This window comes from Oncorhynchus nerka, linkage group LG5 (genome assembly GCF_034236695.1).
Source record: "Oncorhynchus nerka isolate Pitt River linkage group LG5, Oner_Uvic_2.0, whole genome shotgun sequence".
In the NCBI taxonomy this organism is placed as follows: Eukaryota; Metazoa; Chordata; class Actinopteri; order Salmoniformes; family Salmonidae; genus Oncorhynchus; species Oncorhynchus nerka.
The window spans coordinates 15,324,503-15,344,502 of NC_088400.1; the positions used below are offsets into that span (position 1 = coordinate 15,324,503).

The 20,000-nt window shown below is 49.6% G+C and overlaps 1 protein-coding gene across 1 annotated transcript in view; it reads right to left on the bottom strand.

Moving 5' to 3' along the window:
• LOC135571760 (ephrin-B1-like) overlaps positions 1–20,000 on the bottom strand; it is a 259,368-nt gene that overhangs the window by 1,242 nt on the left and 238,126 nt on the right. The window contains exons 4-5 of the mRNA XM_065018405.1: positions 14,548–14,682; positions 1–1,834 (exon numbers count right to left, since the gene is read on the bottom strand). The exon at positions 1–1,834 is cut by the window's left edge and continues 1,242 nt beyond it. Of these exons, the coding sequence (XP_064874477.1) occupies positions 1,428–1,834; positions 14,548–14,682 (542 nt within the window). The 3' untranslated portion in view covers positions 1–1,427. The remainder of the gene's footprint in view (positions 1,835–14,547; positions 14,683–20,000) is intronic.

The following is a 20,000-nucleotide window of genomic DNA, read 5'->3' on the forward strand; positions in this document are numbered from 1 at the left end:
CAGGAGGATAGAGGACAGGAGGATAAAGGACAGGGGGATAGAGGACAGGAGGATAGAGGACAAGAGGATAGAGGACAGGGGGATAGAGGACAGGAGGTCATGACGGGAGGATAGAGGACAGGAGGATAGAGGACAGGAGGATAGAGGACAGGAGGTCATGACGGGAGGATAGAGGACAGGAGGATAGAGGACAGGAGGATAGAGGACAGGAGGATAGAGGACGGGAGGATAGAGGACAGGGGGATAGAGGACAGGAGGATAGAGGACAGGAGGTCATGACGGGAGGATAGAGGACAGGAGGATAGAGGACAGGAGGATAGAGGACAGGAGGATAGAGGACAGGAGGATAGAGGACAGGAGGATAGAGGACAGGAGGATAGAGGACAGGAGGATAGAGGACAGGAGAATAGAGGACAGGAGGATAGAGGACAGGAGGATAGAGGACAGGAGGATAGAGGACAGGAGGATAGAGGACAGGAGGATAGAGGACAGGAGGTCATGACGGGAGGATAGAGGACGGGAGGATAGAGGACAGGAGGATAGAGGACAGGAGGATAGAGGACAGGAGGTCATGACGGGAGGATAGAGGACAGGAGGATAGAGGACAGGAGGTCATGACGGGAGGATAGAGGACAGGAGGATAGAGGACAGGAGGTCATGACGGGAGGATAGAGGACAGGAGGATAGAGGACAGGAGGATAGAGGGTAAAACATCACATCAACAGGACAAGGTGTACTGGACAGTTTCTGTCAGTTCAGTTTCTCTGGATCAGTCCATGGTCCACTGTCAAGTGTCCTTTCCTTAGGTCAGTAGGTGGTAGAAAAACAAGGGCTTGTTAAAAGCCAAGTCCCCAAATTAAAATAAAACAGTCCAGTAGCAGAGTAATCAATCTCTCCTGTCCTTCTCTCTTCAACTCACACTGTAGTGGATGTTCAATCTCTCCTGTCCTTCTCTCTTCAACTCACACTGTAGTGGATATTGTAGATGTTCATTTGCTTTTCTCATTTAGAGGATATTAATGTGCTCCTCGTCCTCTCAGACTTTGTAGTAGATGTTCTCTCCTCTCCTCCTCTCTCAGACTTTGTAGTAGATGTTCTCTCCTCTCCTCCTCCTCTCAGACTTTGTAGTAGATGTTCTCTCCTCTCCTCCTCTCTCAGACTTTGTAGTAGATGTTCTCTCCTCTCCTCCTCTCTCAGACTTTGTAGTAGATGCTCTCTCCTCTCCTCCTCTCTCAGACTTTGTAGTAGATGCTCTCTCCTCTCCTCCTGTCTCAGACTTTGTAGTAGATGCTCTCTCATCTCCTCCTCTCTCAGACTTTGTAGTAGATGCTCTCTCCTTTCCTCCTCTCTCAGACTTTGTAGTAGATGCTCTCTCCTCTCCTCCTCTCTCAGACTTTGTAGTAGATGCTCTCTCCTCTCCTCCTCTCTCAGACTTTGTAGTAGATGTTTGCTGGGCTCTGTGGAGGCATCTCCTGTACGATATAAACAGGATGTCCGTAGTCACCGCTCACCTTCTCGTAGTGAGGGCAGTAGTTATTCTCCGTCCGCAGCGGGATGATGATGTCACTGGGTTCCGTCCCGGCTGTGCCCCCGCTGCCAGGCAGCTTGCTCTGATTGGACAGCGTGCTGAGTGCCATGGTGGAGGGGTGTGGCTGGGCGTGAGAGTGCTTCTGGACTCTCTTCCTCATCTTGATGAGCAGGATGACGAGAAAGAGGATGAGGAGGAGGAAGATGATGCAGCCAGCTCCGATGGCTGAAAACACAGCAACCTTTGACCCCAGGATGCTGTCACTGCTGCTGGAACCTCCTGACCTGTTGTCCTGGTTTATAGAGTCTGGAGGAGGGAGGGGAAGAGAGAAGGGGAGAGAATGAGAGAGATGGTTAGAGAGAGAATGAGAAAGGGGGAGGGAGAATGAGAGAGAGGGGGAGAGAGAGAATGAGAAAGGGGGGAGAGAGAATGAGAGAGAGGGGGAGAGAGAGAATGAGAAAGGGGGGAGGGAGAATGAGAGAGAGGGGGAGAGAGAGAATGAGAAAGGGGGAGGGAGAGAATGAGAAAGTAAAAGGTGAGTTTGTAGAATGCAACCAATTGTGCATTCAGTTACAGGAATGTATGTTTATTTAACCTTTATCTAACCTTGATTTAACCTTTATTTAACTAGGCAAGTCAGTTAAGAACTCATTCTAATTTACAATGACGGCCTCGGAACAGTGAGTTAACTGCCTTGTTCAGGGGCAGAACGACAGATTTTGACCTTGGCAGCTTGGGGATTTGATTCACCAACCTTTTGGTTACTGACCCAACGCTCTAACCACTAGGCTACCTTCCACCCAAACTTAACGAAATTAATGCCTAGAACAACAACAAATTCTTTGCATTTGTTTAGGGGGATTGACAAGGGCTATTGATGTCATCTAATTGAATTAGTTTAAAATCAAGATGACCCTGTAAATGTAATCTGTGGTCAACACCCAACATCACTCAGATGAATAGGACTGACACAGACAAGCCAATAGCCTAGACTACAGAAAGATGTTTCAAACATCTAGGCCACAGTTGTACAGGGAAGAGGCCCAGGGAGAGGCCAGGTGAGAGGCCCAGGGAGAGGCCAGGGGAGAGGCCAGTTGAGAGGCCCAGGGAGAGGGCAGGGGAGAGGCCCAGTGAGAGGCCAGGTGAGAGGCCCAGGGAGAGGCCAGGTGAGAGGCCCAGGGAGAGGCCAGGTGAGAGGCCCAGGGAGAGGCCAGGGGAGAGACCCAGGGAGAGACCCAGGGAGAGGCCAGGTGAGAGGCCCAGGGAGAGGCCAGGTGAGAACAGGTGAGAGGACCAGGGAGAGGCCAGGTGAGAGGCCCAGGGAGAGGCCCAGGGAGAGGCCCAGGGAGAGGCCAGGTGAGAGGCCAGGTGAGAGGCCCAGGAAGAGGCCCCAGGGAGAGGCCAGGTGAGAGGCCAGGTGAGAGGCCCAGGAAGAGGCCCCAGGGAGAGGCCAGGTGAGAGGCCCTGGGTGAGGCCAGGGGAGATATAAAATCAAATCAAATGTTATTGGTCACATACACATGGTTAGCACATGTTATTGCGAGTGGAGCGAAATGCTTGTGCTTCTAGTTCCGACAGTGCAGTGATATCTAACAAGTAATCTAACAATTCCACAACAACTACCTAATAAACAACAATATATACATATAAATATATGGATGAGCGATGGCCGAGCGGCATAGACAAGGTGCAATAGATGGTATAAAATATAGTATATACAGTTGAAGTCGGAAGTTTACATACACCTAAGCCAAATACATTTAAACTACGTTTTTCACAATTCCTGACATTTAATCCTAGTAAAAATTCCCTGTCTTAGGTCAGTTAGGATCACCACTTTATTTTAAGAATGTGAAATGTCAGAATAATAGTAGAGAGAATGATTTATTTCAGCTTTTATTTCTTTCATCACATTCGCAGTGGGTCAAAAATGTATTTAACTTTGGTCAAACATTTCGGGTAGCCTTCCACAAGCTTCCCACAATAAGCTGGGTGAATTTTGGCCCATTCCTCCTGACAGAGCTGGTGTAACTGAGTCAGGTTTGTAGGCCTCCTTGCTCGCACATGCTTTTTCAGTTCTGCCCACACATTTTCTATAGGATTGAGGTCAGGGCTTTGCAATGGCCAATCCAATTCCATGACTTTGTTGTCCTTAAGTCATTTTGTCACAACTTTGGAAGTATGCTTGGGGTCATTGTCCATTTGGAAAAGACCCATTTGCAACCAAGCTTTTAATTCCTGACTAATGTCTTGAGATGTAGCTTCAATATATCCACATAATTTTCCTTCCTCATAAAGCTATTTTCTATCAATTTTGTGAAGTGCACCAGTCCCTCCTTTATCAGACCAGAGGACATTTCTTCAAAAAGTATGATCTTTGTCCCCATGTGCAGTATGATCTTTGTCCCCATGTGCAGTATGATCTTTGTCCCCATGTGCAGTATGATCTTTGTCCCCGTGTGCAGTATGATCTTTGTCCCCATGTGCAGTATGATCTTTGTCCCCCAGTATGATCTTTGTCCCCATGTGCAGTATGATCTTTGTCCCCATGTGCAGTATGATCTTTGTCCCCGTGTGCAGTATGATCTTTGTCCCCATGTGCAGTATGATCTTTTTGTCAGTATGATCCCCGTGTGCAGTATGATCTTTGTCCCCGTGTGCAGTATGATCTTTGTCCCCATGTGCAGTATGATCTTTGTCCCCATGTGCAGTATGATCTTTGTCCCCGTGTGCAGTATGATCTTTGTCCCCATGTGCAGTATGATCTTTGTCCCCATGTGCAGTATGATCTTTGTCCCCATGTGCAGTATGATCTTTGTCCCCATGTGCAGTATGATCTTTGTCCCCATGTGCAGTATGATCTTTGTCCCCGTGTGCAGTATGATCTTTGTCCCCATGTGTCCCCAGTATGATCTTTGTCCCCCAGTATGATCTTTGTGTGCAGTATGATCTTTGTCCCCATGTGCAGTATGATCTTTGTCCCCGTGTGCAGTATGATCTTTGTCCCCATATGCAGTTGCAAACCGTAGTCTGGCTTTTTTATGACAGTTTTGGAGCAGTGGCTTCTTCCTTGCTGAGCGGCCTTTCAGGTTATGTCGATATTAGACTTGTTTTACTGTGGATATAGATACTTTTGTACCTGTTTCCTCCAGCATCTTCACAAGGTCCTTTGCTGTTGTTCTGGGATTGATTTGCACTTTTCGCACCAAATTATGTTCATCTGTAGGAGACAGAACGCGTCTCCTTCCTGAGCGGTATGACGGCTGCGTGGTCCCATGGTGTACAGATGAACGTGGTACCTTCAGGTGTTTGGAAATTGCTCTCAAGGATGAACCAGACTTGTGGAGGTCTACAATTTTTTTCTAAGGTCTTGGATGATTTCTTTTGATTTTCCCATGATGTCAAGCAAAGGGGCACTGAGTTTTAAGGTAGGCCTTGAAATACATCCACAGGTACACCTCCAATTGACTCAAATGACATCAAATAGCCTATCAGAAGCTTCTAAAGCCATGACATCATTTGATGGAATTTTCCAAGCTGTTAAAAGGCACAGTCAACTTAGTGTATGTAAACTTCTGACTCACTGTTAAATAATCTGTCTGTAAACAATTGTTGGAAAAATTACTTGTGTCATGCACAAAGTAGATGTCCTAACCGACTTGCCAAAACTATAGTTTGTTAACAAGAAATTTGTGGAGTGGTTGAACTGTAAATGTGATATGAGTAATGTAAGATATGTAAACAATATTAAAGTGGCATTATTTAGAGTGGCATTGTATGAAGTGACTAGTGATCCATTTATTAAAGTGGCTAGAGATTGGGTCTCAATGTAGGCAGCAGCCTCTTTGTGTTAGTGATGGCTGTATAGCAGTCTGATGGCCTTGAGATAGAAGCTGTTTTTCAGTCTCTCGTCTCAGCTGTGATGCACCTGTACCGACCTTTCCTTCTGGAATAAAGCGGGTGAACACGCAGTGGCTCGGGTGGTTGATGTCCTTGATGATCTTTTTGGCCTTCCTGTGACATCGGGTGCTGTCGGTGTCATGGAGGTTAGGTAGTTTGCCCCCGGTGATGCATTGTGCAGACCGCACCATCCTCTGGATAGCCCTGCGGTTGAGGGCGGTGCAGTTGCCGTACTAGGCTGTAATACAGCCTGACAGGATGCTCTCGATTGTGCATCTGTAAAAGTTTGTCAGGGTTTTAGGTGACAAGCCAAATTTCTTCAGCCTCCTGAGGTTGAAGAGGCGCCGTTGCGCCTTCTTCACCACACTGTCTGTTTGTCTATGATGTGTACGCCGAGGAACTTACAACTGTCCACCTTCTCCACTATTGTCCCCTCAATGTGGGTTATTTTCCTGACACCACACTCCCAGAGCCCTCACTTTCTCCTTCTAGGCAGTCTCGTCGTTGTTGGTAATCAAGTCCACTACTGTTGTGTCGTCTGCAATCTTGATGATTGAGTTGGAGGCGTGCATGGCCACGCAGTCGTGGGTGAACAGGGAGTACAGGAGAGGGCTGAGCATGCACCCTTGTGGGGCCCCAGTGTTGAGGGTCAGTGAAGTGGAGATGTTGTTTCCTACCGTCACCACCTGTTGGGCGGCCTGTCAGAAATTCCAAGACCCAATTGCACAGGGTGGGGTGGGGAACCAGGGCCTCAAGCTTAATGATGAGCTTGGAGGGTACTATGGTGTTGAATGCTGAGCTGTAGTCAATGAACAGCATTCTTACATAGGTATTCTTTTGTCCAGATGGGATAGTGCATTGTGCAGTGGTGGCGATTGCATCGTCTGTGGATCTATTGGGGCGGTATGCAAACTGAAGTGGGTCTAGGGTGTCAGGTAAGGTGCAGGTGATATGATCAATAAATGCTGCCTCAGGATGTATGGTTTCCAGTTTGCATATAGTCCAGCGAAGTTCCTTGATGGCCGTCTTCGTGTCCGCTTGAGGGTGAATGTACACAGAAGTGACTATAACTGACGAGAATTCTCTTGGTAGGTAAAATGGCCCGCATTTGATTGTAAGGAATTCTAGGTAGGGTGATCAGAAGGACTTGAGTTCCTGTATGTTGTTATGATTACACCATGAGTCATTAATCATGAAGCATACACCCCCGCCCTTCCTCTTCCCAGTGAGGTGTGTATCTCTGTCGGAGCCATGCATGGAGAAGCCCGGTGGCTGAACCAATTCCGACAACATATCCCGAGAGAGCCACGTTTCTGTAAAACAGAGAATGTTACCATCTGGATGTCTCTCTGCAAGGCAACCCTTGCTCGAATTTCATCTACCTTGTTGTCAAGAGAGTGGACATTGGCGAGTACTATACTCGATGTGCACGTCTAAGGAGCCTGGCCAGGTGGCCGCTTCGTCTGCCCCTTCTGCGGCACCGTTGTTTTGGGTCGACTACTGGGATTAGATCCAATGTCCAGGGTGGAAGTCCGATCAAAGGATCCTCTTTGGGAAAGTGGTATTCCTGGTCGTAATGTTGGTAAGTTGACGTTGCTCTTGTATCCAATAGTTCTTCCCTGCTGTATGTAATAAGACTTGTAAGAAATAATACATAAAAAAACTAAATACTGCATAGTTTCCTAAGAACACGGAGTGAGGCGAGTTCATCCCTTTGTGTAGTGGGAGGAGAGGGGGATGAGGTGGTAATGGGGAGGAGAGGGGGATGAGGTGGTGATGGGGAGGAGAGGGGGATGAGGTGGTAATGGGGAGGAGAGGGGGATGAGGTGGTGATGGGGAGAGGGGAGAGGGGATGGGGAGGTGGTGATGGATGAGGTGGGAGGAGAGGGGGATGAGGTGGGTGGTAATGGGGAGGGGAGAGGGGGATGAGGTGGTGATGGGGAGGAGGGGGATGAGGTGGTGATGGGGAGGAGGGGGAGGGGGATGAGGTGGTAATGGGGAGGAGAGGGGGATGAGGTGGTGATGGGGAGGATGGGGAGGAGAGGGGGAGGGGGAGGGGGATGAGGTGGTAATGGGGAGGAGAGGGGGATGAGGTGGTGATGGGGGGGGGGAGGAGGGGAGGTGGTGGTAATGGGGAGGAGAGGGGGATGAGGTGGATGGGGAGGAGAGGGGGGGGTGGTGATGGGGAGAGAGGGGGATGAGGTGGATGAGGTGGTGATGGGGAGGAGAGGGGGGGAGGAGAGGGGGATGAGGTAGTAATGGGGAGGAGAGGGGGATGAGGTGGTAATGGGGAGAGGGGGGAGAGGGGGAGAGTGGGGGTGAGGAGAGGGGGATGGGGGAGGAGAGGGGGATGAGGTGGTGGTAGAGGGGATGGGGATGGGGAGAGGGGGATGAGGTGGTGATGGGGAGAGAGGGGTGAGGAGGGGATGGGGAGGAGAGGGGGATGAGGTGGTGATGGGGAGGAGGGGGATGAGGTGGGATGAGGTGGTGATGGGGGGAGGGGGAGAGGGGGATGAGGTGGTGATGGGGAGGAGGGGGATGGGGGATGAGGTGGAGATGGGGAGGAGGGGATGAGGGGAGGGGGTGAGGGGGGAGGGGATGGGGAGGAGAGGGGGTGAAGTGGGGATGGGGAGGAGAGGGAGGAGAGAGGGTGAGGTGGGGATGGGGAGGAGAGGAGAGGGGGATGAGGTGGTGATGGGGAGGAGAGGGGGTGAGGTGGGGATGGGGAGGAGAGGGGTGGGGAGGAGAGGGGGAAGTGGGCATGGGGATGGGGGGGAGGGGAGAGTGAGGTGGTGATGGGGAGGAGGGGGAGGGGGTGAGGGGGGGGGGATGGGGAGGAGAGGGGGTGAAGTGGGGATGGGGAGGGGGAGGAGAGTGAGGTGGTGATGGGGAGGAGGATTTAGAGGAGGGGGAGGTGGGAAGGAGGGTTAATGGAAAAGAGAGTGACTGATGGTTACAGTTGATATGAGGAACTCAATTTAAATCAATTCATTATAATTGGTGGATTTCACATGACTGAGAATAAATGAGAGGGGATGGGGTGGTAATGGGGAGAGAGGGGGATGAGGTGGTAATGGGGAGGAGAGGGGATGAGGTGGTAATGGGAGGAGAGGGGATGAGGTGGTAATGGGGGAGGAGGGGGATGAGGTGGTGATGGGGAGGAGAGAGGGGGATGAGGTGGTAATGAGGAGAGGGGGATGAGAGGTGGTAATGGGGAGGAGGGGGATGAGGTGGTGATGGAGGAGAGGGGGATGAGGTGGTGATGGGGAGGAGGGGATGAGGTGGTAATGGGGAGGAGAGGGGGATGAGGTGGTAATGGGGAGGAGAGGGGGATGAGGTGGTGATGGGGAGGAGAGGGGATGAGGTGGTGATGGGGAGGAGAGGGGATGAGGTGGTGATGGGGAGGAGAGAGGGGGTGAGGGGAGATGGGAGGAGAGGGTGAGGGGAGATGGGGAGGAGAGAGGGTGAGGGGGGGATGGGGAGGAGAGGGGGATGAGGTGGTAATGGGGAGGAGGGGGATGAGGTGGTAATGGGGAGGAGAGGGGGATGAGGTGGTAATGGGGAGGAGGGGATGGGGTGGTGATGGGGAGGAGAGGGGGATGAGGTGGTAATGGGGGAGGGAGGGGGATGAGGTGGTAATGGGGAGGAGAGGGGGATGAGGTGGTGATGGGGAGGAGAGGGGGATGAGGTGGTGATGGGGAGGAGAGGGGGATGAGGTGGTGATGGGGAGGAGAGGGGGTGAGGGAGATGGGGAGGAGAGGGGGTGAGGGGGATGGGGAGGAGAGGGGGATGAGGTGGTAATGGGGAGGGGGGATGGGGAGGTGGTAATGGGGAGGAGAGGGGGATGAGGTGGTAATGGGAGGAGAGGGGGATGAGGTGGTAATGGGGGAGGAGGGGATGAGGTGGTAATGGGGAGGAGGGGGGATGAGGGTGGTGATGGGGAGAGAGGGGGATGAGGTGGTAATGGGGAGGAGAGGGGATGAGGTGGTAATGGGGAGAGAGGGGATGAGGTGGTGATGGGGAGGAGAGGGGATGAGGTGGTAATGGGGAGGAGGGGATGAGGTGGTGATGGGGAGGAGAGGGGGATGAGGTGGTAATGGGGAGGAGAGGGGATGAGGTGGTAATGGGGAGGAGAGGGGGATGAGGTGGTGATGGGGAGGAGAGGGATGTAGAGGTGGTGATGGGGGAGAGGGGGATGAGGTGGTGATGGGGAGGAGAGGGTGAGGGGAGATGGGGAGGAGAGGGGGTGAGGGGGATGGGGAGGGAGGGGGATGAGGTGGTAATGGGGAGAGGGGGATGAGGTGGTAATGGGGAGGAGAGGGGATGAGGTGGTAATGGGGAGGAGGGGATGAGGTGGTGATGGGGAGGAGGGGATGAGGTGGTAATGGGGAGGAGAGGGGGATGAGGTGGTAATGGGGAGAGGGGGATGAGGTGGTGATGGGGAGGAGAGGGGATGAGGTGGTGATGGGGGAGGAGAGAGGGGGATGAGGTGGTGATGGGAGGTGAGGTGAGGGGTGAGGGAGATGGGGAGGAGAGGGGTGAGGGGGGATGGGGAGGAGAGGGGGATGAGGTGGTAAATGGGGAGGAGAGAGGGGATGAGGTGGTAATGGGGAGGAGAGAGGGGGATGAGGTGGTAATGGGGAGGAGAGGGGATGAGGTGGTAATGGGGAGGGGAGAGGGGATGAGGTGGTAATGGGGAGGAGAGGGGGATGAGGTGGTGATGGGGAGGAGAGGGGATGAGGTGGTAATGGGGAGGAGAGGGGGATGAGGTGGTGATGGGGAGGAGAGGGGGATGAAGGTGGTAATGGGGAGGAGAGGGGGATGAGGTGGTGATGGGGAGGAGAGGGGGATGAGGTGGTAATGGGGAGGGAGAGGGGGGATGAGGTGGTAATGGGGAGGAGAGGGGATGAGGTGGTGATGGGGAGGAGAGGGGGATGAGGTGGTAATTAGGGGTAATGGGGAAAGTATTCAGACCCTCCACATTTTGTTGCCTTATTTTCAAATTGATTAAAAAATGGGAGATTTACAGTAGCTGAGTTGATATCAATTTAAATCAATCATTACAGACATGACTGAGAATAAATGCATTAGGAAAGTATTCAGACCCTCCACATTTTGTTGCCTTACAAAGTAAAAACAGACTCCTCCAAAAGCTCATTGGCGTCAGGAGTCTGCTAACCTGGAGTACAATCATTGAGACGAGATTGGAGATGCTGGTTAGAGCTGCCCTGTCCTATAAAAAACACTGTTTGTTATTCACAAGAAGCATTGCCTGATGTGAACCATACCTCGAACAAAAGAGATCTCAGAAGACACAAGATTAAGAATTGTTGACTTGCATAAAGCTGGAAAGGGTTACAAAAGTATCTCTAAAAGCCCTTGTCTATGAATGGAGAAAGTTCAGCACTGTTCCTTGAGTGGCCATCTTGCAAAGATGACTGCAAGAGAACAGTGCAGAATACTCCATGAGGTTAAGAAGAATCTTAGCGTGTCAGCTAAAGACTTACAGAAATCTCTGGAACATCTCTGTTGACGAGTCTACGATACATAAAACACTAAACAAGAATGGTGTTCATGGGAGGACACCACGGAAGAAGCCACTGCTGTCCAATATAAACATTGTTGAACGTCTGAAGTTCGCAAAAGAGCATCTGGATGTTCCACAGCGCTACTGGCTAAATATTCTGTGGACAGATGAAACTAAAGTTGAGTTGTTTGGAAGGAAACACAACACTATGTGTGGAGAAAAAAAGGTACAGCACACCAACATCAAAACCTCATCCCCACTGTAAAGTATGGTGGAGGGAGCATCATGGTTTGGGGCTGCTTTGCTGCTTCCTGGGCCTGGACAGCTTGCTATCATAGAAGTAAAAATGAATTGCAGGAGAATGTAAGGCTATCTGTCCGCCAATTTAAGCTCAACAGGAGTTGGATGATGCAACAGGACAACGACCCAAAACACAGAAGTAAATCAACAACAGAATGGCTTCAACAGAAGAAAATACGCCTTCTGGAGTGGCCCAGTCAGTCCTGACCTCAACCCCATTGAGATGCTGTTACATGACCTCAGGAGAGCGGTTCACAACAGACATCCCAAGAATATTACTGAACTGAAACAGTATTGTAAAGGAATGGTCCAAAATTCTTCCGCAACTACAGAAAATGTTTGGTTGAGATTATTGCTGCCAAAGGAGGGTCAACTAGTTATAAAATCCAAGGGTTCACATAAAATTCCCACCCAACACTATGAATGTTTACACAGTGTGTTCAATAAAGACATGAAAACGTATAATTTTTTGTGTTATTAGTTTAAGAAGACTGTGTTTGTCTACTGTTGAGATCAAATTTTATGACCAATTTGGGCAGGAAATCCAGGTAATTCCAAAGGGTTCACATACTGTTTCTTGTCACTGTATGCATTCTGACCCTTTGCTATGAGACTTGAAATTGAGCTCAAGTGTATCCTGTTTACATTGATCATTCTTGAGATGTTTCTACAACATGATTGGAGGCCACCTGTCTTAAATTAATTTGATTGGACATGATTTGGAAAGACACACACCTGTCTATATAAGGTCCCACAGTTGACAGTGCATGTCAGAGCAAAAACCAAGCCATGAGGTCGAAGGAATTGTCCGTAGAGCTCTGAGACAGAATTGTGTCAAGGCACAGATCTGGGGAAGGGTACCAAAAAATGTCTGCAGCATTGAAGATCCGCAAGAACACAGTGGCCTCCATCAAAACCAAAAACAATTTAATACATTTTAGAATAAGGCTGTAACGTAACAAAATGTGGAAAAAGTGAAGGGGTCTGAATACTTTCTGAATACACTGTACATGCATCTGTTGGTAACGGAGAAAATAAATGGTTCTCACGATGGGCCTCAGGATCTCGCCAATTCTGTGCACTCAAATTGCAATCGATAAGAGGCAATTGTGTTCGTTGTCCGTAGCTTATGTTTGCCCATACCATAACCCCACCGCCACCATGGGGCACTCTGTTCACAACGTTGACATCAGGAAACACCATACCATAACCCCACCGCCACCATGGGGCACTCTGTTCACAACGTTGACATCAGGAAACACCATACCATAACCCCACCGCCACCATGGGGCACTCTGTTCACAACGTTGACATCAGGAAACACCATACCATAACCCCACCGCCACCATGGGGCACTCTGTTCACAACGTTGACAACAGGAAACACCATACCATAACCCCACCGCCACCATGGGGCACTCTGTTCACAACGTTGACAACAGCAAAACGCTTACCAACACGACGATGTGGTTGTGAGGCTGGTTGGACCTACTGCCAAATTCTCTAAAAAAGTTGGAGGCGGCTTATGGTAGAAGAATTAACATTAAATTATCTGGCAACAGCTCTGGTGGACATTCCTGCAGTCAGCATGTCAATTGCACGCTCCCTCACAACTTGAGGCATCTGTGGCATTGTGTTGTGTGACAAAACTGCACATTTTAGAGTGGCCTTTTATTGTCCCCAGCACAAGGTGCTCCTCTGTAATGATCATGCTGTTTAATCAGCTTCTTAATATGTCACACCTGTCAGGTGGCTGGATTCTCTTGGCAAAGAAGAAATGCTTACTAACCGGGATGAAAACAAATTTGTGCACAACATTTTAGAGAAATAAGCTTTTTGTAAGTATGGGAAATGTCTGGGATCTCTTTTAAAACCTTATTTTACCAGGTAAGTTGACTGAGAACACATTCTCATTTACAGCAACAACCTAGGGAATAGTTACAGGGGAGAGGAGGGGGATGAATGAGCCAATTATAAACTGGGGATGATTAGGTGGCCTTGATGGTATGAGGGCCAGACTGGGAATTTAGCCAGGACACCAGGGTTAACACCACTACTCTTAAGATAAGTGCCATGGGATCTTTAGTGACCACAGAGAGTCAGGACACCCGTTTAACGTCCCATCCGAAAGACGGCACCCTACACAGGGTAATGTCCCCAATCACTGCCCTGGGGAATTGGGATATTTATTTACACCAGAGGAAAGGGTACCTCCGACACCACTTCCAGCAGCATCTGGTCTCCCATCCAGAGACCAACCCTGCTTAGCTTCAGAAGCAAGCCAGCAGTGGGATGCAGTGTGGTTCCCTACAGGCTGTTTCAGCTCATGAAACATGGGACCAACACTTTACATGTTGCATTTATATTTCCATGTATATCAGCAGCTACTGCCAGAAATCTCTCTCAGTCACTCTCTCACTGTCCGCACTTCTCTCTCTCTCTCTCTCTCTCTCTCTCTCTCTCTCTCTCTCTCACTGTCCAGACTTCTCTCTCCTTCTCTCTCCCTCTCTCCCTGTCCAGAATTCTCTCTCCTTCTCTCGTCTCTCTCTCCCTGTCCACACTTCTCTCTCGCTCTCTCTCCCTGTCCACACTTCTCTCTCTCCTCTCTCTCCCTGTCCACACTTCTCTCTCTCTCTCTCTCTCTCTCTCTCTAACTGTCCAGACTTCTCTCTCCTTCTCTCTCTCTCTCCCTGTCCAGAATTCTCTCTCCTTCTCTCGTCTCTCTCTCCCTGTCCACACTTCTCTCTCGCTCTCTCTCCCTGTCCACACTTCTCTCTCTCCTCTCTCTCCCTGTCCACACTTCTCTCTTCTCTCTCTCCCTGTCCAGACCTCTCTCTCTCCTCTCTCTCCCTGTCCAGACTTCTCTATCCTTCTCTCTTCTCTCTCCCTGTCCAGACTTCTCTTTCTCTCTCTCCCTGTCCACACTTCTCTCTTCTCTCTCTCCCTGTCCAGACTTCTCTCTCTCTCCTCTCTCTCCCTGTCCAGACTTCTCTCTTCTCTCTCCCTGTCCAGACTTCTCTCTCTCTCCTCTCTCTCCCTGTCCACACTTCTCTCTTCTCTCTCTCCCTGTCCAGACTTCTCTCTCTCTGTCCACACTTCTCTCCTCTCTCTCCCTGTCCAGACTTCTCTTTCATTCTCTCGTCTCTCTCCCTGTCCACACTTCTCTCTTCTCTCTCTCCCTTCTCTCTTTCCCTGTCCATGTCCATGGGTTCTACATTCTTAAGGTAATTTTTGTTCTTTTAGGTTCCGTTGGGATCTGTCAGGTTCTAAAGGGGTTAGGGTTGTTATCTCACCAGTGTTGCCTGGCTCTCCTGCTCCAGGCAGCTGGTTGTCCTCAGGGCTAGGACTGAAGTCTCCTCCCAGAGCGTTGTCCTTCCCTCTCTCGGGTTCCTCTGGTAATGCAGGGTCTGGTAGAACAGTGTTGGGGTCTGAAACATAGGACACCGTGTTAAATATCTCTGTATGATAGTGAGACACAGAGACACACACACACACACACGGTAGAGAGAGTGGGCACACACACATACACACAAGCAGCACACACAGACACCCACTCAGTAGTACACAGACACCCACTCAGCAGTGTACGGGACCGAACACACTGACATGGCAGAATGAGGTTAAGACAGTTAAATATTACTTTTTTATTGTAATTCATTATTCATATCTGTAAAAGCCCATAATATGTCTTATTTATACTTATGGCTTTAACGTTACTGCTGAGGAGAAGAGAGGAGAGGATTGGATTGGAGAGGAGAGAAAATGAGATGGGGGAGAGGGGAGAGAAGATGAGATGGGGAGAGGGGAGAGAAGATGAGATGGGGGAGAGGGGAGAGAAGATGAGATGGGGGAGAGGGGGATGGGGAGGAGAGAAGATGAGATGGGGAGAGGGGAGAGAAGATGAGATGGGGGAGAGGGGAGAGAAGATGAGATGGGGGAGAGGGGAGAGAAGATGAGATGGGGAGAGGAGAGAGAAGATGAGATGGGGGAGAGAAGATGAGATGGGGGAGAGGGAGAGAAGATGAGATGGTAGGAGAGGGGAGATAAGATGAGATGGGGGAGAGAAGATGAGATGGGGAGAGGGGAGAGAAGATGAGATGGGGGAGAGAAGATGAGATGGGGGAGAGGGAGAGAAGATGAGATGGGGGAGAGGGGAGAGAAGATGAGATGGGGAGAGCGGAGAGAAGATGAGATGGGGGAGAGGGGAGAGAAGATGAGATGGGGGAGAGGGGAGAGAAGATGAGATGGGGAGAGGGGAGAGAAGATGAGATGGGGGAGAGGGGAGAGAAGATGAGATGGGGGAGAGGGGAGAGAAGATGAGATGGGGAGAGGGGAGAGAAGATGAGATGGGGGAGAGAAGATGAGATGGGGGGAGAGGAGAGAGAAGATGAGATGGGGGAGAGAAGATGAGATGGGGGAGAGGGGAGAGAAGATGAGATGGTAGGAGAGGGGAGATAAGATGAGATGGGGGGAGAGAAGATGAGATGGGGGAGAGGGGAGAGAAGATGAGATGGGGGAGAGAAGATGAGATGGGGGAGAGGGGAGAGAAGATGAGATGGGGGAGATGGGGGGGAGAGAAGATGAGATGGGGAGAGGGGAGAGAAGATGAGATGGGGGAGGGGAGAGGGGAGAGAAGATGAGATGGGGGAGAGGGGAGAGAAGATGAGATGGGGGAGAGGGGAGAGAAGATGAGATGGGGGAGAGGGAGAGAAGATGAGATGGGGGAGAGGGGAGAGAAGATGAGATGGGGGAGAGGGGAGAGAAGATGAGATGGGGGGAGAGAAGATGAGATGGGGGAGAGGAGAGAAAATTAGATGGGGGAGAGAAGATGAGATGAGGGGAGAGAAGATGAGATGAGGGGAGAGAAGATGAGATGGGGGAGAGGGGAGAGAAGATGAGATGAGGGGAGAGAAGATGAGATGGGGGGAGAGGGGAGAGAAGATGAGATGGGGGGAGAGGGGAGAGAAGATTTTTGAGAAGATGTCAGCTCTGAAGAAAATTGTGTTTGTAGAAAAGACCGTTGGTTTTTATCTCTAACTGTTGTAGAGGGAACAGTTGGTTATCTCTCTAACTGTTGTAGAGGGAACAGTTGGTTATCTCTCTAACTGTTGTAGAGGGAACAGTTGGTTATCTCTCTAACTGTTGTAGAGGGAACCGTTGGTTATCTCTCTAACTGTTGTAGAGGGAACCGTTGGTTATCTCTCTAACTGTTGTAGAGGGAACCGTTGGTTATCTCTCTAACTGTTGTAGAGGGAACCGTTGGTTATCTCTCTAACTGTTGTAGAGGGAACAGTTGGTTATCTCTTTAACTGTTGTAGAGGGAACCGTTGGTTATCTCTCTAAATGTTGTAGAGGGAACCGTTGGTTATCTCTCTAACTGTTGTAGAGGGAACAGTTGGTTATCTCTCTAACTGTTGTAGAGGGAACAGTTGGTTATCTCTCTAACTGTTGTAGAGGGAACAGTTGGTTATCTCTCTAACTGTTGTAGAGGGAAAAGTTGGTTATCTCTCTAACTGTTGTAGGGGGAACAGTTGGTTATCTCTCCAACTGTTGTAGAGGGAACAGTTGGTTATCTCTCTAACTGTTGTAGGGGGAACAGTTGGTTATCTCTCTAACTGTTGTAGAGGGAACAGTTGGTTATATCTCTAACTGTTGTAGAGGGAACAGTTGGTTATCTCTCTAACTGTTGTAGGGGAACAGTTGGTTATCTCTCTAAATGTTGTAGAGGGAACAGTTGGTTATCTCTCTAACTGTTGTAGGGGGAACAGTTGGTTATCTCTCCAACTGTTGTAGAGGGAACAGTTGGTTATCTCTCTAACTGTTGTAGAGGGAACAGTTGGTTATCTCTCTAACTGTTGTAGAGGGAACAGTTGGTTATCTCTCTAACTGTTGTAGAGGGAACCGTTGGTTATCTCTCTAACTGTTGTAGAGGGAACCGTTGGTTATCTCTCTAACTGTTGTAGAGGGAACCGTTGGTTATCTCTCTAACTGTTGTAGAGGGAACCGTTGGTTATATCTCTAAATGTTGTAGAGGGAACAGTTGGTTATCTCTCTAACTGTTGTAGAGGGAACAGTTGGTTATCTCTCTAACTGTTGTAGGGGGAACCGTTGGTTATCTCTCTAACTGTTGTAGGGGGAACCGTTGGTTATCTCTCTAACTGTTGTAGAGGGAACAGTTGGTTATCTCTCTAACTGTTGTAGAGGGAACAGTTGGTTATCTCTCTAACTGTTGTAGAGGGAACAGTTGGTTATCTCTCTAACTGTTGTAGAGGGAACAGTTGGTTATCTCTCTAACTGTTGTAGAGGGAACAGTTGGTTATCTCTCTAACTGTTGTAGAGGGAACAGTTGGTTATCTCTCTAACTGTTGTAGAGGGAACAGTTGGTTATCTCTCTAACTGTTGTAGAGGGAACAGTTGGTTATCTCTCTAACTGTTGTAGAGGGAACAGTTGGTTATCTCTCTAACTGTTGTAGAGGGAACAGTTGGTTATCTCTCTAACTGTTGTAGAGGGAACAGTTGGTTATCTCTCTAACTGTTGTAGAGGGAACAGTTGGTTATATCTCTAACTGTTGTAGAGGGAACAGTTGGTTATATCTCTAACTGTTGTAGAGGGAACAGTTGGTTATCTCTCTAGCTGTTGTAGAGGGAACAGTTGTTTATCTCTCTAGCTGTTGTAGATGGAACAGTTGGTTATCTCTCTAACTGTTGTAGAGGGATCAGTTGGTTATCTCTCTAACTGTTGTAGAGGGAACAGTTGGTTATCTCTCTAACTGTTGTAGAGGGAACAGTTGGTCTCTCTCTCTAACTGTTGTAGAGGGAACAGTTGGTTATCTCTCTAACTGTTGTAGAGGGAACAGTTGGTTATCTCTCTAACTGTGGTCATGTCATGCTCTTGGCTCCAGAATCTTTGAAATCTTTCAGAGGTAAATATGAGTCTTTCCACTGATGGTTTTATGAGGGATGTGTATGTAGACAGACAGTGTGTGTGTGTGTGTGTGTGTGTGTGTGTGTGTGTGTGTTTACGGCTATGATCGGCTATGAAAAGCCAACTGACATTTACTCCTGAGGTGCTGACTTGCTGCACCCTGGACAACTAATGTGATTATTATTATTTGACCATGCTGGTCATCTATGAACATCTTGGCCATGTTCTGTTATAATCTCCACCCGGCACAGCCAGAAGAGGACTGGCCACCCATCATATCCTGGTTCCTCTCTAGGTTTCTTCCTAGGTTTTGGCCTTTCTAGGGAGTTTTTCCTAGCCACCGTGCTTCTACACCTGCATTGCTTGATGTTTGGGGTTTTAGACTTGGTTTCTGTACAGCACTTTGAGATAACAGCTGATGTAAGAAGGGCTTTATAAATGCATTTGATTTAGGAGGGCAGGGTTGGCAGACAGAGAGACTATCAGATCAATCTAAACGATCATGTCTAACTGTATCTCCCCCTAAGGCAGAACTGGACCGTGTGTGTATGTGTGGCGTGCTGACTCAAGGGAAGGCACCTAACAGCCAATCACTTGATTTCCTCTACGGTTTGGCAAAGACAGAGACAGAGGGGTGTGTAGTCTGGCTGAGAGAGAGAAATAGACAGAGAGAGACAGAGTGAGATAAATAAAGCCCTTAAATTGAAATTGAATTAAGCGAGAGACAGGGGGGAGGAAAAGAAGAGAGGGGAGAGCATTCATACTACTCAACATAGTGGGTGGTGTCTACTTAGTCTATATCTGATTCTTTACCTCCTACTCCACCTCCTTCTCCTCCCCTCCACTTTTCTCCTCCTCCCCTTTCTCCACCTCCTACCCTTCTCCTTTCCCTCCCCTTCGCCCTTCCTCCACCACCTCCACCTCCCCTTCTTTCCTCCTCCCCTTCTCTACTCCTCCCCTCCTCCACCTCCCCTTCTCTCCTCCTCCACTTCTCTAATCCTCCCCTCCTCCACCTCCTCCCCTTCTCCTCCTCCTCCACTTCTCTCCTCCTCCACATCCTCTCCTTCTCCACCTCCTCCCCTTCTCTCCTCTTCCTCCTCCCCTTCTCTTCTTATTCACTTCCTCCCCTTATCCACCTCCTCCCCTTCTCTCCTCCACCTCCTCCCCTTCTCTCCTCCTCCTCCTCCCCTTCTCCTCCTCCTCCTCCTCCCCTTCTCTCCTCCTCCTCCTCCCCTTCTCTCCTCCTCCTCCTCCACTTCTCTCCTCCTCCACATCCTCTCCTTCTCCACCTCCTCCCCTTCTCTCCTCTTCCTCCTCCCCTTCTCTTCTTATTCACTTCCTCCCCTTATCCACCTCCTCCCCTTCTCTCCTCCTCCTCCTCCCCTTCTCTCCTCCTCCTCCCCTCCCCTTCTCTCCTCCTCCTCCCCTCCTCTCCACTTCCTTTTCTCCATCCTCTTTATAATGATAGCAGTAGTGTAATTACGCTTTGCAGCAGTAGTGAGCGCTACCTTGCTATGTTTTGGCTGATTCATAATAGACTGTTTGAACATGAGAGTGTGTCATAGTCTACAGCCAATCTGATTCGCTCAGGGCTGATCGCATCTGAAGTGGCGTTTGGCAGACTGAGCATGTGCAGTAGAGTGTTCTCTCTCATCTTGGGACCCACTTCTACACTGAATGTGCTGACATTTCCCTTCCTTCGCAAGACAGACGATACAAAAGGCCACCAGCAGGAGGGTGTGTGTGTGTGTGTGTGTGTGTATGTGTGTGTGTGTGTGCCGTTTTAAATATTCACAGCGACATCCTGTCATAGACCTCTGA